General features: G+C 54.1%; 1 protein-coding gene across 4 annotated transcripts in view; it reads left to right on the plus strand.

Moving 5' to 3' along the window:
* Positions 1-13,690, plus strand: part of PLCG1 (phospholipase C gamma 1) — a 44,497-nt gene that overhangs the window by 14,781 nt on the left and 16,026 nt on the right. For all 4 annotated transcript variants that reach the window (XM_038158563.1, XM_038158565.1, XM_038158564.1 and 1 more), the window contains exons 2-9: positions 3,890-4,042; positions 4,413-4,506; positions 4,956-5,003; positions 9,374-9,458; positions 10,512-10,595; positions 10,761-10,783; positions 11,860-11,932; positions 12,937-13,038. In XM_038158563.1, coding sequence (XP_038014491.1) covers positions 3,890-4,042; positions 4,413-4,506; positions 4,956-5,003; positions 9,374-9,458; positions 10,512-10,595; positions 10,761-10,783; positions 11,860-11,932; positions 12,937-13,038 — 662 coding nt within the window. The remainder of the gene's footprint in view (positions 1-3,889; positions 4,043-4,412; positions 4,507-4,955; positions 5,004-9,373; positions 9,459-10,511; positions 10,596-10,760; positions 10,784-11,859; positions 11,933-12,936; positions 13,039-13,690) is intronic.

Below are 13,690 nucleotides of genomic sequence, written 5' to 3' on the forward strand. Positions count from 1 at the left end.
GCTCAGCAGGGGTTTGGGGCTGTGCAGGGCAGGAGGAAGGGGCTGTGAGCAGCGAGGGGCAGCGACAGGCTCCAGACTGAGAGGTGCTGAGGGCTCTGGCCCCCGGCCAGCCAAGCACTTAGAGCTCGCCCGGCCGTCCCGAGCTCACAGGGGAGTTGTGGTGGGGATTTGTTTTTCTTGCAGGCAGTGTTGGGTTGCAGCAGCAGAGCCAGGGGCAGGGCTGCTGGTGGGGGGAACACCCGGCTGGTGGGTGCCAGCAGCAGCAGGTGAGCCAGGATCCTCCTGCAGCTCCTAATGGCCACTGCTGGCCCAAATGTCCCCTTCAGGGGCTTCCACTGAGATATTGAAAGGGATTGGCACTGCTTTACTCTCCACGCTGTTGCATAATAGATTTTTCTTGTATTTTACTCACATGCACATACATGTCTTTTTCCTCTTTCTCCCTGGGGGCCGCCTGACCCTCCGGTGCCCCTTCCAGTGATGGGAAGCCTGGGATGACCACATGGCTGTGCTCAGTGGGATCCACAATGCTAAATAGCAGGAAGACTCTTTTTTTAACCTCTTTTTCTTTGCCAGAGTGAGTAGGCTGGAGGTTGTTCCGCTGCCCCCGGGCAGGATCAGTCCGTGTCAGCCAGCTGGGCAGGCAGTGACCCCGTGGCTCTCACTGCACCATTTCTCCCCAGGGAGACACAGAGCCAGCAATGCCTGTTGAGGAGGTGGGTGTTTGCTTGGGGGCTGTCCCTTTTAAACCCATCCTGGAAAGTAATCTGGCTGAATGCTCTTTTGGTCAGCTTTTAAAAATATTTTTTTGTTAAATTTAATCAGTTTTCCATCTTTCCAAAAATCCTCTGGAGGTGGCGATTTTGCAACCCTCAGAGCCTGTTCCAGGCTGTCCTTATCCTTACACGTTACAACACCCTATCCATCAGCGGGGAAATGAGGCTTGGATGAAGTTTCAGTTTTAAATGACTTCAAGGGTGGATCTGGTTTTCATGTAACCAGAGGGTAATTTGGTGGGTTTTTTTCCTACATGGTGAGGGAGCTGGATCTGGGGTCAGCTTTTTCTTTCTGATGCAACCCACTCTGCTGAAAGAGGGCTCTTTGCCCAGAAATGTGACCTTTTTTTTTTTTTTTCAGCCCTGGAGACAAAGGGAGGGCCAGGCTGTTTCTTCTGGCAGTGGGCTGCGGGCAAGTTTGGGAGGTTGTGAAGGGCACAACTGTTTGTAGAGCCATGGGATGGCTCAGTGTGCACTGTGGAACCATGTGGGGAGCTCAGAGCATCTCTGGGCTGGATGGGCTTTGCTGCCTCCTTCCCAGAGCCTCTCCTGGCTGCTGTCTGCACACCCGCCCAGGAGGGCTGGAGAGGAGCCAGCCTGCTCCAGGCTCCAATCCCACCCGCTGCTCATCCACCCCTGCGTGCTGCTGGCTCTTCTCTGGGGCATCCAGCTCTGCCAGGCTGCAGCAGGGCTCGTGTTCCAGCAGAGTTCACATTCCCTCTGCCTTCGCTGCAGGACCGAGCTCTTCCTCTCTCGCCACATCGCAGGTGGGATAAGGAGCAGTTTGTACACCCTGCCTCCCCTGTGGGACAGGGCAGCTCGGGGAGGAGGCGACGTGGCTCACCTTGGTGCCAGAGGACTGCTCTTCAGAGGGCTGGCCCCAGGTCACCTGCCCAGGCGTGCATGTGGCCTGTGGAGCTGGGACCCCCCAGGTGCTGGCCCCCGTGTCTTTGCCCACATCCTTGGTAAGCCTTGCCCAGCAAGGACTCGAGGTGCAGCCCCGTGGTGGGACACGTGGGTCATGTCACGGAGCCCGTGCCACCGCTGGTGGGGACGCTCTGGTGCTGAGCAGGGCAGAGCCTGCAGAGTGTCTCTGTGACACCTGGGCTCCAGCTAACTCCCTCCAGCCCTCCTTTCCCTGGTGGCTGCTGGTCCTGCCCTGCCAGAGGGAGGCTGCTGCAGGGCAGCCTGTTGCTGCGCCATGGGGACGGTGCCATTTGTGCTTGCTGTGCTTCCTGCTCAGAGTCACTTCCTTGCAGCTGCCAGGGGGCCAGCAAGGTGTTGGGTGGGCGAGGCTGCTGCGCTGCTCCGTGGTGAGAAGAGGGCTGCACAAAGCAAGCCCCAGCTGCCCTCCCCAGCACACTCAGGCAGGTTTGGGAGGGTGAGAGAGAGGAGCAAGCAGCTGCAAGTATGCGTGGGCTGGAGGTTCCTGCCCCATCCTCACGGAGGCTGCCCTTTGCCCTGGGAATTCCCTGCGTGCTTTTGCCCTTGATAAGCACCTCACTTGCTCCAGGGCTCTCTCCACTGCGTGGATTTTAGGAATGCAACTCTGCCTCACTGGGTAGTAACCTGCTGGTGCTCTGTGCAGGAAGGGGTGAGCACAGGGCACAGCCAACTCTGCAGCATCCCAAGGTGCAGACAAAATGCTTGCAGTGTGGTGCGAAGGCAGGGCAGGAATATTCCAGCACCTTCCTTTGGTAGTTATTGCCTGGTAAATTACCATGAAAAACCATCTGACATATTTTCCCCACTGTGTTGGTCAAACCCTGCATCCTCCAAGGACAGGATTAGCCTTCAGCCCCACTGTGTGTGTCCTGGATGCAAACACCTGAGTGGTGTGGGTTTTTATGGGCTAAAATAACCTGCTGTGTCACTAAGGGTATGAGCACATGGGTAAGGTTATGGCAGGGCATGCTAACATTTGAGCTGCCAGACAGCTCCTTTCCAAAGGGTAGATGATGCCTCAAAAAGTCACATTCTTGCTTATTTTAGGAAACTTGTCTGTCCTTCCTTTGCAGCCCCAAGGAACTGGGCCTTTCTATGCTCTTGTGACAGCTTGATGAGCTTTGGAGGGTTATTAGATTCATAGAATATCCCGAGTTGGGAGGCACACACAAGTCTCATGAAGTCCAGCTCGTGGCTCCGCACAGGACACCCCCAAAATTCAGAGTGGTCAGTCTGGACACGTCCCTTGCCAGGCAGTGAGCAGGCTGCCACTGTCTCCCGGTGCACCCTCAGTGCTGCACAGGAGCAGGATGCAAGACAGGATCCCATGTTCTTTGTGCTTTACAAGTCCTCCCAAAGTCAGTCCCCGTGTCTGCCTTGCTGTGGAGTTTGGAGAGCATCATCCCTGATGATGCAGTTTAGTGCTGTGGGTGATGAGCAGGTCACATTTCTGTCTAGTTTTAAACTGCAGTAAATAGAAATGAAAGGCGAGATGATCCACAGTGAGTGCAGTAAGTGGAGTTTAATTGGGATGAATTACATGCCAGGTTTGCATTAATCTCAGTCCTGCATTGCTCAGAAGCATCATCTGCTTTGGAAATGTGACTCAGAAATGTTGTTATTTGATTCCCACGAGCATTTAAGAAACTATTTTTCCAGGAAGCAAGAATTCTTGGGTTTGGGTTGGGTTTCATTGTTTTGTTTTTTTGGTTGTTTTTTTTTTTTTTTTTGCCTTGCTGCTGCTGTTGTTTTCTCTTTGTTCTATGGCAGTAGGAGTCCTTTCCCAGAATTTCCTCTGGGGAGGGAGGCTGTGAGATGCTCCCTTATCAGTGTCTCTTCAGCTCCTTCTCCTTGCTTAGTGCAATGCTCCAGCATGCTCACAGCTGCCCCTTCCTGGGGATCCCTGTGGGGAAGACGTGCTGCCATTTTTGGGGAACACGGAGGTAACTGGGGGGGTTCTGGCTGGGGAAACCTCCTAGGGAAGGAAAGAGGGGGCTGTGCCTGCAGGCTGTAGGGCTGCCATCATGTACTAGGTGCTCACCCAGCTCTTCAGATGACCAAATCCTCCATCTGTGCCCTTCCTTCTCCAATGCCGTGGGAATCCCGAGCTATTCACCAAGCATTCCCTTTGTTTCCAAAGCAAACCCTTTGTTCTCCCTTTCTCTCAGTGGATATTCGTGAGATCAAAGAGATCCGCCCGGGGAAGAACTCGCGTGACTTTGACCGCTACCAGGAGGATCCGTGCTTCCGGCCCGAGCACTCGCACTGCTTCGTCGTCCTCTACGGCACAGAATTCCGCCTGAAGACCCTCAGCTTGCAGGGTACAGCTCTCCTGGCCGTGGGCTTGTGCCACACAGGGTTGATTGAGCCAGAGCTTCATCCTCACGGTGCCCAAACAGCTTTGCTGCTTGGGGACAAACATGACTCCCAGCTCTGGGGAACTGGAGGGGGAGGAGTGGGACACGCTGGGGCAAGAGGTCCAGGCAGCCACATCCATCCCATGGGAGAGGAGCAGGAGCTTGGCAGGGAGAGGAGCCAGCCAGAGCATCTGCGTGGGGGGGAGGTGTTACCAGGAAGGGGGTGAAGCAAGGAGTAGGGCATGGAAGGTGCTGGGGATAGTCCCAGGAGGTTTAGGTTGGTGATCAAGCCTGCATGTCCCTTCTTCCCACTTCTCCCATGCATTCTCCACAGCCACTTCTGAGGATGAGGTCAATATGTGGATCAAGGGGCTGAACTGGCTGGTGGCAGACACTCTGAGGGCACCCACCCCCCTGCAGATTGAAAGGTGAGGAAAGCCTGTCCTTTTCCTGCACTTGTTTTCTTTTTTCCCCTCTTCTGTCTGTTTTGACAGAAAAGGGTGAGCACAGTGACATCTCATTCCCTCTCTGAGCCCTGCTGACCCAGCACTTCTGCCTCTGCACTCCAGAAGCTTCATCCTGCTGACCCCAGAGCTTGATCTCATGCATCAGGGAGAAGGAGTTTTACCACAAATTGATGTTTCTGTGTGTGCACAGCCTGTATTATCTGTAGCACTTCAGTGCAGAGGCATTTTTAAAGCAGAACTTGTATGAAAACAGGGTAGGCTGCCTGTGAAAGGGGCAGAGCCGGGTTCTCTGGTGGGAAGGAGGGATGTGGAGTGGATGGTGTGGCACTGAGCATCTTCCGGGGAGGGGCTGGAGCAGGGGCTGGTTGTTGAGGGGCTGAGTGTGTGCCTGTTTGTGCCTCCCCGCCTAGGTGGCTCCGGAAGCAGTTCTACTCCCTGGATCGCAACCGGGAGGACAGGTAAGGAGGGGGGAGCCTGCAGTCATGTTCAGGGGAGGGTTTGGGCTGGAAGGGTTCACCTTTCACTTGAAACCCCAGCCTTTGGGTTGTTTTGTTGGGTTCTTTAGGCTTTTAATGCTCATTTTCAAGGAACTGTAATGCAAGTCCCAAACTTCCCTGGCTGATTTTCACCGAATTAAAAAAAGCATAAAAAAGCTGTCTTGTTTTCCTGCCCTATTTCTCAGCTGTTTAGACCCAGTAACACCTTGAGAGCCCACAGCTGTGAAACACCTTCCCCCCACCTGGCACCACCCAAGGAAGCAGACATCCAAGAGCCAAGAGGCAGTTCAGGGCACCCCGTCAGGGCTGAACGGGGTTGTGTTTATTACTCTCCACCCTGTTTGTTCCATTCTCCTTTTCTGAGGCCCATAAGGGCATGGATCATCCCACTGCTTGGCCTGTGGGGCTCTTGGGTGAGTGCTTAGTGTTGTCCTAGCAAGTAAAATGTCGTGAGGAGGTAAGGGAAGGGAATTGGGTCATGATTCACCATGAGATAAGGGAGGGGACGTTTTCCTGTTGGGGAGGTGAGTTCCACCGTGCTCTGCTCTCTGTCCCACTGCCATCACCAGTTTTCCAGTCCCAGTGCTGGCTGCCAGCCTGCTCTTACTGAGCTGCTGTTGTTTGCCTCCTTCCATCCGTGGGACATGCTTCTCCCCTGGCAGGGATGTTAACTGAGCCCATTAACCTTTCAGCATTGATCCCCGTGTTAATGTGCTCCCCTGGGGCCCCAGCCCTGCCTCCAGCTGCTGTGCAGCACGTAGGTCCCACCTGCCCCTTCTCCATGCTCTGATCTCCAGAGAGGGCTGACTGCAGAGCACTGGTGTCCAGAGCATGCCCTGCTTTGTCCTTGTGCCCCTCCCAGGACAGCCAGCCCGGGGATGAAGTGACCCTGTCCAGGAGCAGGCCAGGAGTGTGACACATGGGGCAGATCCTGCTGCACTGGACAGTTTTGCCTTTGCAGTGATTTACACTGTGGCATGAAGAGGACACTGCTGGGTGCCAGGAGATTTTTGGAGGGGGGATAAATCCTCACAGAGGCAGAAGGAGAAGAAGAGGAGCTTTAATCTGTTGCAGCTGCTCTGCATAAGCCACACACCTTTTGAATCCAGGCTTGGGCTGTATACACACTGGTGACTGGGCACAATATTTCCTAATTCTGTAACTGAGGCAGGTGCAGGGGTAGCTGTGTGGAGGTTTTGGAGGAGGAGTGCAGGAAAAGTGGAAATAATCGGTCCTTTTTTCCCTCTGGTTATGCGGTGAAACTGATGAAATGGCATCCCAGCAGTACAAAAGGAGATTGCATGTATAGATCTGTCTGCCCAAGGCAGATCAGCAGAGCTGACAGCCAGCCTGTTGCATCCCTGTTGCTTCTATTGATACCATCTTTCTATTAGCATTTAGAATGAAGGCAGCAAAATCCAATAATATTCCTTACCTGTCACCCACAGGGAAAGGTTTCAGTGCAAAACCTAATTTAATTAGGAGAGCTGCTCCTCCAGCCCAGAGAGTGAGAGGAGCAGAACATCAACAGAAGGCATGTGGAAAGATTTGGGGTCTTCCCACTTTACAAACATTTTACAAATATCCACGTAAGATTTGGGGTCTTCCCATTTACAAACATTTTACAAACATCCATTTTCTGCAAGGTAGAGGCTACAGTTATGTGACATACACATCTCCTGGATTAAATCCTGGCCCCTGTGAGGCATTCCAGCATTAAATTTTATGTCACTGAGCTCTTTGCTTTTGCCTCTCAGCCTGGAAGTGGGTTTTCAAAGGGAACAGTGAGTTGTGATTTTTTTTTTTATTTTCTTTTTTAAAACCCCGCTTGCACACCATCCTTGATCCTCCCCAGAGCAGATAGGGTTTTGGCAGCTGCAGAAATCATTCCCAGCATTTGTGTACGGCATGGCTCTCGTGCTGGAGCCCTCTCTTCTCTCTGCTCTCCGCCTTCCCCGGCTGGGGGCCGGGCTGTCCCTTGCAGCACCAGCAGATGGTGGCTGTTTCACTGGCTGCTGGCCCTTTGGGTATTTGTTTTTCCAAGGGAGGTTAGGTGGAAAGAGGAGGATAACAGGATGCTGGGGTTATTTTCCTAATTGCTGTGGAGGAGACTGTTTCACCTCTGGCCAGGAGATGTGTCCGTGGCTGGGAGCAGCATTTACAGCACTGAGGGCTGGCAGGGGAATGTTTCCATCCCCTGTGAGAGGGCTGGGCCTCTGGCCTGTTTGCCATGAAACCTTAAAAACTGTTCTGTAGAAAAAATGAATTTATTTTGTTTTTACTTTCTAGTCTGAAAATACTACCAAGCTGTTTATCCAAGTCTCCAGCACTTTAGCGTGATGAATAACACACAATAAATAAAATCCTTCTGTACCCTGTCCTCCCTCTGTGGCTGAGAGGGAAGTGCTGGTCACAGCTGTGACAGGGCTTGCTCTTGTCACATCAGTGAGCAGGGCTGTGCTCCAGCACCTCCTGTGAAACAGCTCAGCATCACCAGAGCTGAGTGGCAGCTCCAGCGAGTCCCCAGGGATGGCTGCTGCTGGTTCTGCTCTTCCAGCCTCTCCTGCTCTTTTTCCGTGAGCTTTTTTGCAGTCTCATGCTCTCAGCAAGGAGGGATTGCTGCTGGGCAGCCCTGGGGACTCCGTGTGTCCTGTTGGGGGTCCCATGGCAGCTGTTGCATGCTGTGGTTCCTGACATGTGAGGGCATCTCTTCTACTCCTGGCTCATTCCACACCTTCCCCTGTCACCCAGGACCCCACGGCTGGGACCCCCTGCCTGGGAGTCACACAGCACCCTGCACATGACTCTGGATGCTGGGTGTGTTGGAGAAGGGAAGGGGCAGATCTGCTCCCCAGAACACTCACTCTGAGCCCCCAGGGTAGCTTCACCTGCCCAGGGAGGTGGAGGTGCAGGGGACATACTCATGCTGTGTTGCTGACTGTACAGCCATGAGGGAAGGGGAGGCTGGGGCCATTTCCCAGCTTCTTTTTTCTTCTTTTTCTGTTCTGCCAGTGAGTGGCAGGACACTGCAAAGTCCTTGGATGGCTGGGTGCTGGCCTTGGGCAGGGCACAGGAGCTGGGCCACGTCCTGTGTGTGTCTGGGTCCCCGGGGCTCTGAGGCCAGGAACAAGGGCTCTCTGTGTCCTGCTGGCTGCCCAGCCCTGGGCTCTGCAGCGCCTGACACCAGCCGGTTTCTCCCTCTCCGTGGAGCTCTCTCCATCCCTCCTCCTTCCTGTGGTGCTTGAGATCACCCTGCTTTCAGGGAAGAGTGTAAAAAAGATGTCACATGTGAATGCCAGCGTGTCCCTGGGTTAAATCCCCTGTTCAGGGCATCTTCCCTGGTATTTTTATATTTGCACCCCAAAGCCATAAGGATTTCCAGACTTGCCCTATGCTTTGTGGGATGGGGGAGCATCCTGTAGCATCCTGTGTTCCCACGTGCTCAGTGGGGGACAGAAGCACCATCTGTGCTTGCAGGGGTGGACTCCCAGGACTTGCTTTTAAGGCAGGAGCTGCCAGGAAATGATTGGACACAGACCCCTCAGCTTCTAAATCCTGCAGATGGAAGGCGTCTTCATTTTTCCTTGCTGCAGGGCTGGTGCCCCATGTGGGGACAGCTCTGGAACAGGCAAGGGCAGCCCAGAGCTCCTTCCTGCCTGTCTCTGCCTGCTGGGCTGTGGGATCCTGCTCAGGGTTGGCGCTGGAGCTTTCCCTGGTCTGGAACCAGCACCTTTGGTGTGGAGGGCTTTGGGAAGCACAGCCATGCTGGCTGCTTCCTGCCTGCAGCGTGTGGGGCTGGGGGAGCACAGCTGGGCACGACGTGGCAGTGCTGTGCCTGTGGCTGGGGACCTAAAATGGCTTTTTTCCTCTCCTTAGGATAAAATTAGCTGAGTCCTAACCACTTAGAGAGCCTGTCCTCCTCCAGCAGGCCAGGGAGTGGGTTTTGGAAGCGAGCTGGTCACCCAGCATCAATGTTGGGGCACAGATACTTGAGAAATGCCTCTTCCTGCTTGGTCATTTAAGGCAGTGGGTGCTGCCTGCCAGCTGTGGCATCAGCTCGATTGGGCAGAGGCTGCTGGGCTCACCCTGCTCTGTCAGGAGTTGTAGGAGCAGTGTTTGCAGTCCCCACTGACCTGTAGGTGCCTCTCTCTGCTCCCCACCTCTTCCCCACTGTTCCCAGCCTCAGCATCGTTCTGGGGTCACGCATCCATCCTTGTGCCACAGCTGATGTCCCTTTGGGCACAGCCTCTCTGGGCGTGTTCCAGCCCCAGGGTGAGACCCCTCCATGCCAGACTCCTGAACAGGTGTCCCCTCTTTCCCTGCTGAGCCAGGATCTCCGCCAAGGATCTGAAGAGCATGCTGTCTCAGGTCAACTACCGCGTCCCCAACATGAGGTTCCTGCGCGAGAGACTCACGGTGAGTGTGGGACCCCTCTGCTCTCCCCCTCAGCACTAGGGACCCTCAGCAGCCCATTGCCCGCCTTTGAGCAAAAACTGGTGCTGGTTCAACTCCCAGGGAGTGTTTGCATATTGCAGAGCCTCCCAGCCTTTCCTGGGAGGGCCCCCACCCACGGTGGTGACTGAAGAGATGCCAGCTCCCACTGGGTGCCGCACCCTGGCCCATTTGTGGCCAGCACCCTCTCCTTACCCCACCCTGCCTCCCACATTCCCCTCATTGCTCCTGGCTCCAGTCATGGGCTGGTGCTGTGGGGTAGAGTGCAGAACAGCTGCCAGGTCCTGCATCCTGGCTCTTGCACCCCCTGCCAGTGAGTGATGCTCTGCCAGCATCACCTCTGACCCGGGCATGAAGGGTCATCTCATGGTGACTAGCTGCTCCCACCAGCACAGAACTCCAAGGCCAAAGAGTGGTGTATCCAAAGGAGAGCACACACTTTGGGTCTTGCAGTTTCCAGACACTTCAGATTCTCTGGGCAAACAAAAAAATCAAATTATCCTTTTGTAAGTATTCAGTAAGTGGTGACACTTTATCCGTGTGTGGGTTGTCTTGGTGTGGGTGAGCTTGGGGAATTATGAAACTCATTTTAGGATGTGCCTGTGCCCTGGGTCTCGCTGGCCCCAGCAGAGACTGTGGTAGATTTGTTAAGATTGGAAAAGCCCTCTAAAATCATTGAGTCCAACCATTACCCAACACTGCCATGTCCACTAAACCACGTCCCCCACGTGCTGCATCCACATGTTTCTTGAGCAGGTGCAGGGATGGTGACTCCACCGCTTCCTGGGCATCCTGTTCCATTGCCTGACCACTGTTTTCATGAATTTCTCAAAATATGCAATCTAATCCTCCCCTGGCACAACTTGAGGCCGTTGTGCAGGAGGCAAAGTCTGAATGGGTTTTGGCCTTTTTCCCCTCCTTCTTTCCCCAGGGATACTGGTGGAAAGAGACATTCCTTAAGCCACACAGAGTTACCTGTGGCCTCTGTAAAACCTCTGGGTTTGATTTGTTTTTCAGGATGTGGAGCAGAGGAACGGGGATATCACGTATGGGCAGTTCGCACAGCTCTACCGCAGCCTCATGTTCAGCGCCCAGAAAACAGTAAGAGCTGAATTCTCCAGGGGAGGAGAGGGAAGGGAGAAACCATATTTGTTACTGGGCATTCCCACTTAATTGGCTTTTTAACCCTGCTGCCCTCAGGGTGAGCTCATCTCTTGGGAGAAGTTACTGAATGCAAACCTAATGCTTGTGCTTCTTCTTTTGCAGATGGATGTCCCGTTCTTGGAAAGGTGGATAACTCTCTGTGTTTTCTGGGGAAGGGGCTGTTCTCTTTTGCTCCATAACGTGCTTTGGGCCCTGCAGCAGCATGTTGGGATGAGGCATTGTGCACTCCTCCTGCTCCTGTGCTGCCTGTGGTTCTGTGCTCTGAACAAGCATCATTGCTGTAGTCGCTGTAGCTCAGGGCAGGGAGGGCTCTCTCCCTCCCAGACATCCCAGTGGGATCCAGCTCAGGTCAGTTGGTTGATGTGAAGTGATCAGACCTTGAGCCATCTCCCAGGGATGATGCTCGTGGTGGCTGCAGAGCCCTCCCCACCCAGGCAGTGCCTCTGGTGCCATTGCCAGCTGTGCCCTTCCCTGCCCTCTGCTCACCTTGGCTGTGGGAGAAAGAATTGGCTTGAATTGAGACACAGGAGCTAAAGAGCGAAAGACTTACTGATTGTCCAGGTAATTCCCAATGGTTTCCTTCCTTTTTTTTCCTTATAACCATAGAAAAGAGATGTCAGGCTCCTCAGCAGAGCATCTGGCTCATCCCTGTGCCCAGGGCAGCCAGCACTGCCCAGTCCACTTTGGATTTTGTGGTGTTAGTACCCAGCATGGCCCTTGGCTGTCCATTGTGACTTACAGCAGTCATGGACCAGTCTCTCAAGGTTATCACCTACAAACAGTTCCCTTCTTCATTCCCTGTCTTGCCTCCATGAGCCCATGTTCTCTGCATGTCTGTAGGTCTGTCCTGTCTGCAGTCATCCCTTAACTGCCCTGCCCCTATTTAGTTCTTTACACTCAGGTTCAAACCAAACCCTCTTTTTTTATTTTTTTTTTTCACTATTCCATCCTTTAATGGTTTTTGCTGCCCTTCACCAGAGTTTCATGTTATCATGCCCTTGTCAGTGTGAGCCCTGTACTGCTCCTGGTTCTGGGATGTGGACATGTTTGCTCTCCTCAGCTCTCTGCTCATCACTCTGCTCCTTCAGAGCTGCATGCTCAGGGCACATCTGGCTGCACGTGCCAGGGAGGGGGCAGATGGCATCTCACGTGATGTGCTGCACTAGTGACTGAAGCTCCTCTCTCTCTTTCTGCTTGTCAGGGGTGCAGAAAGGTCTGAGCACTTCAGGGTGTCACTGCTGGAGCTGCAGAAGTTTTTGCTGGAGTACCAGAGGGTGAGCTCAGCACAGGCAGTGGGGAGGCACAGTGGGGAGGCACTGGTGACATTAGGGGTCCGGTGCTCCGAGGGTAGCCTTGCTGGGGGGCTGGGATGACTGGGCTGTGGGCTGCTCTGCCTGGCACAGCTCATCCTTCTGGAGCAGGAGGTGTTGTAGGGGAAGTGCTGGGGAGGGCAGACCTGAACTCAGCTGGGCACCCTGGCCAGAAAAGGACCCAGGAGATCTGGGAGGAGTGGGGGTCCCAGGAGGCAGGAACTGATCAGTGGAGGTTGATTCAGTCCCCATGACCTCAGCTGGTTACCAAAGGTTTGCTGCAGCCAAGAAGTCATGTCCATCCTGCTGCTCAGGAGGTGTCAGCAGTTCCTGAGGCGTAGCTGATGGATTCAGCTGCTGATTCTTCAGTTTAAAAGCAATTTGGGTCACTCAGCAAGCACAGCATGCATGTGCAGACACACACAGAGGCACCAGCTGTGCATTTGTGGGCAGCACAGACCCCTTGGCTCTTGCCAGGTTCCTGTCTCATTGCTGGTGTCCTCCAGGAGGGCAGGACTGGCTGGCAAAACCCTGCCATAGCTCATAGCTCCTGCTCTGCCCTGTCCCCCACTGCCACCTCCCTGCCTGAGGTCTGCAGCCAGCAGGGAGTTAACCAGTGGGGAGATGCAATGTTTTGGTGGCTAATGAAAGAAACCCAGGGGGAGAGAGCCAAAGGAAGCTGGGTTGGCTTCTCTGCCGAAGGAGGAGGGATGGCAGATGTTGTTCAAAGGAGCTGTTGGAGAGAAAAATGCACGGCATTGAGAAAATGAAGCCCATTCAGAAGCAGGGCAGATTTCTTCCTTGTGTGCTCTCCAGCACTTGTGCTGACAGTTGAGTTCCTGGCAGAGATGGTCTTGCATCCAAAACCGCCTCCTTAATGGTTAAAGCTTCGAACTGGATGAGCTGCATGTGGTTTGCAGTAATACGTTCTGAAATGGCTTCTTTTATGTCTCCCCTGGGCTTTGCAGGAGCTCTGGGCTGCAGATACCCGTCAGGTAGAGGAATTCATGTTCAACTTCCTGAGAGACCCTTTGAGGGAGATTGATAAGCCTTATTTCTCCCTGGACGAAGTAAGACACCTTGAAGGTGGCGTGTGTGGCGTGGGGTGACGCAGGGGATGGCATCCCTGGTGTGATGTGTGCTGAGGTGTGACAGCTCTGCTGTCTGTGCCTCTGCTGCACGGTGGGGGTGCTGGAAGGGTCACAGCTCCTGGGAGCTGCGTAGCCCTGGGAGATGGACGTGGTTGGCAGAGGGAATGGCTTGTGGGCTGTCCTCTTGTGCTGAGTGTGTGCAGCTGGGAGTACTCACCAGGCAGCTCATCTGGAGGAGGAGAGGGGCTGCCTTTGGCTTAAGGCTGCCTCGGGGTATGTGAGGATCTCTTCAAAGCAAGAAGAGCTGAATTAAGAATAAAAACAACTAGAGATGACCATGTCACTGGCACTCTGGACTAAGCCAAGGTCCCTTGTCCCTTGACCCACATGGCCATAGTAAGCTATTGCCTGCCATGTGAGCTGCAAAATAAAATGCAGAGGCATTAATTTGTCTCTAGCTGGGTCAAAGGGTCTGGCACACAGATATCTGGCAGAGCTCAGTGGGTAGGTGGCAGTGCCCAAGCTGTGGTCACTCAGGCACCCTGGCTCAGGTAGCTGGTGTGCTGTGGGGCAGCCCTGGTCAGTCTGTGCTGGATGCCTGCTGGCACAGAATGGGAGATGTGTGTGAAGC

The sequence above is a fragment of the Motacilla alba genome, chromosome 20, assembly GCF_015832195.1.
Source record: "Motacilla alba alba isolate MOTALB_02 chromosome 20, Motacilla_alba_V1.0_pri, whole genome shotgun sequence".
NCBI classification, from domain to species: Eukaryota; Metazoa; Chordata; class Aves; order Passeriformes; family Motacillidae; genus Motacilla; species Motacilla alba.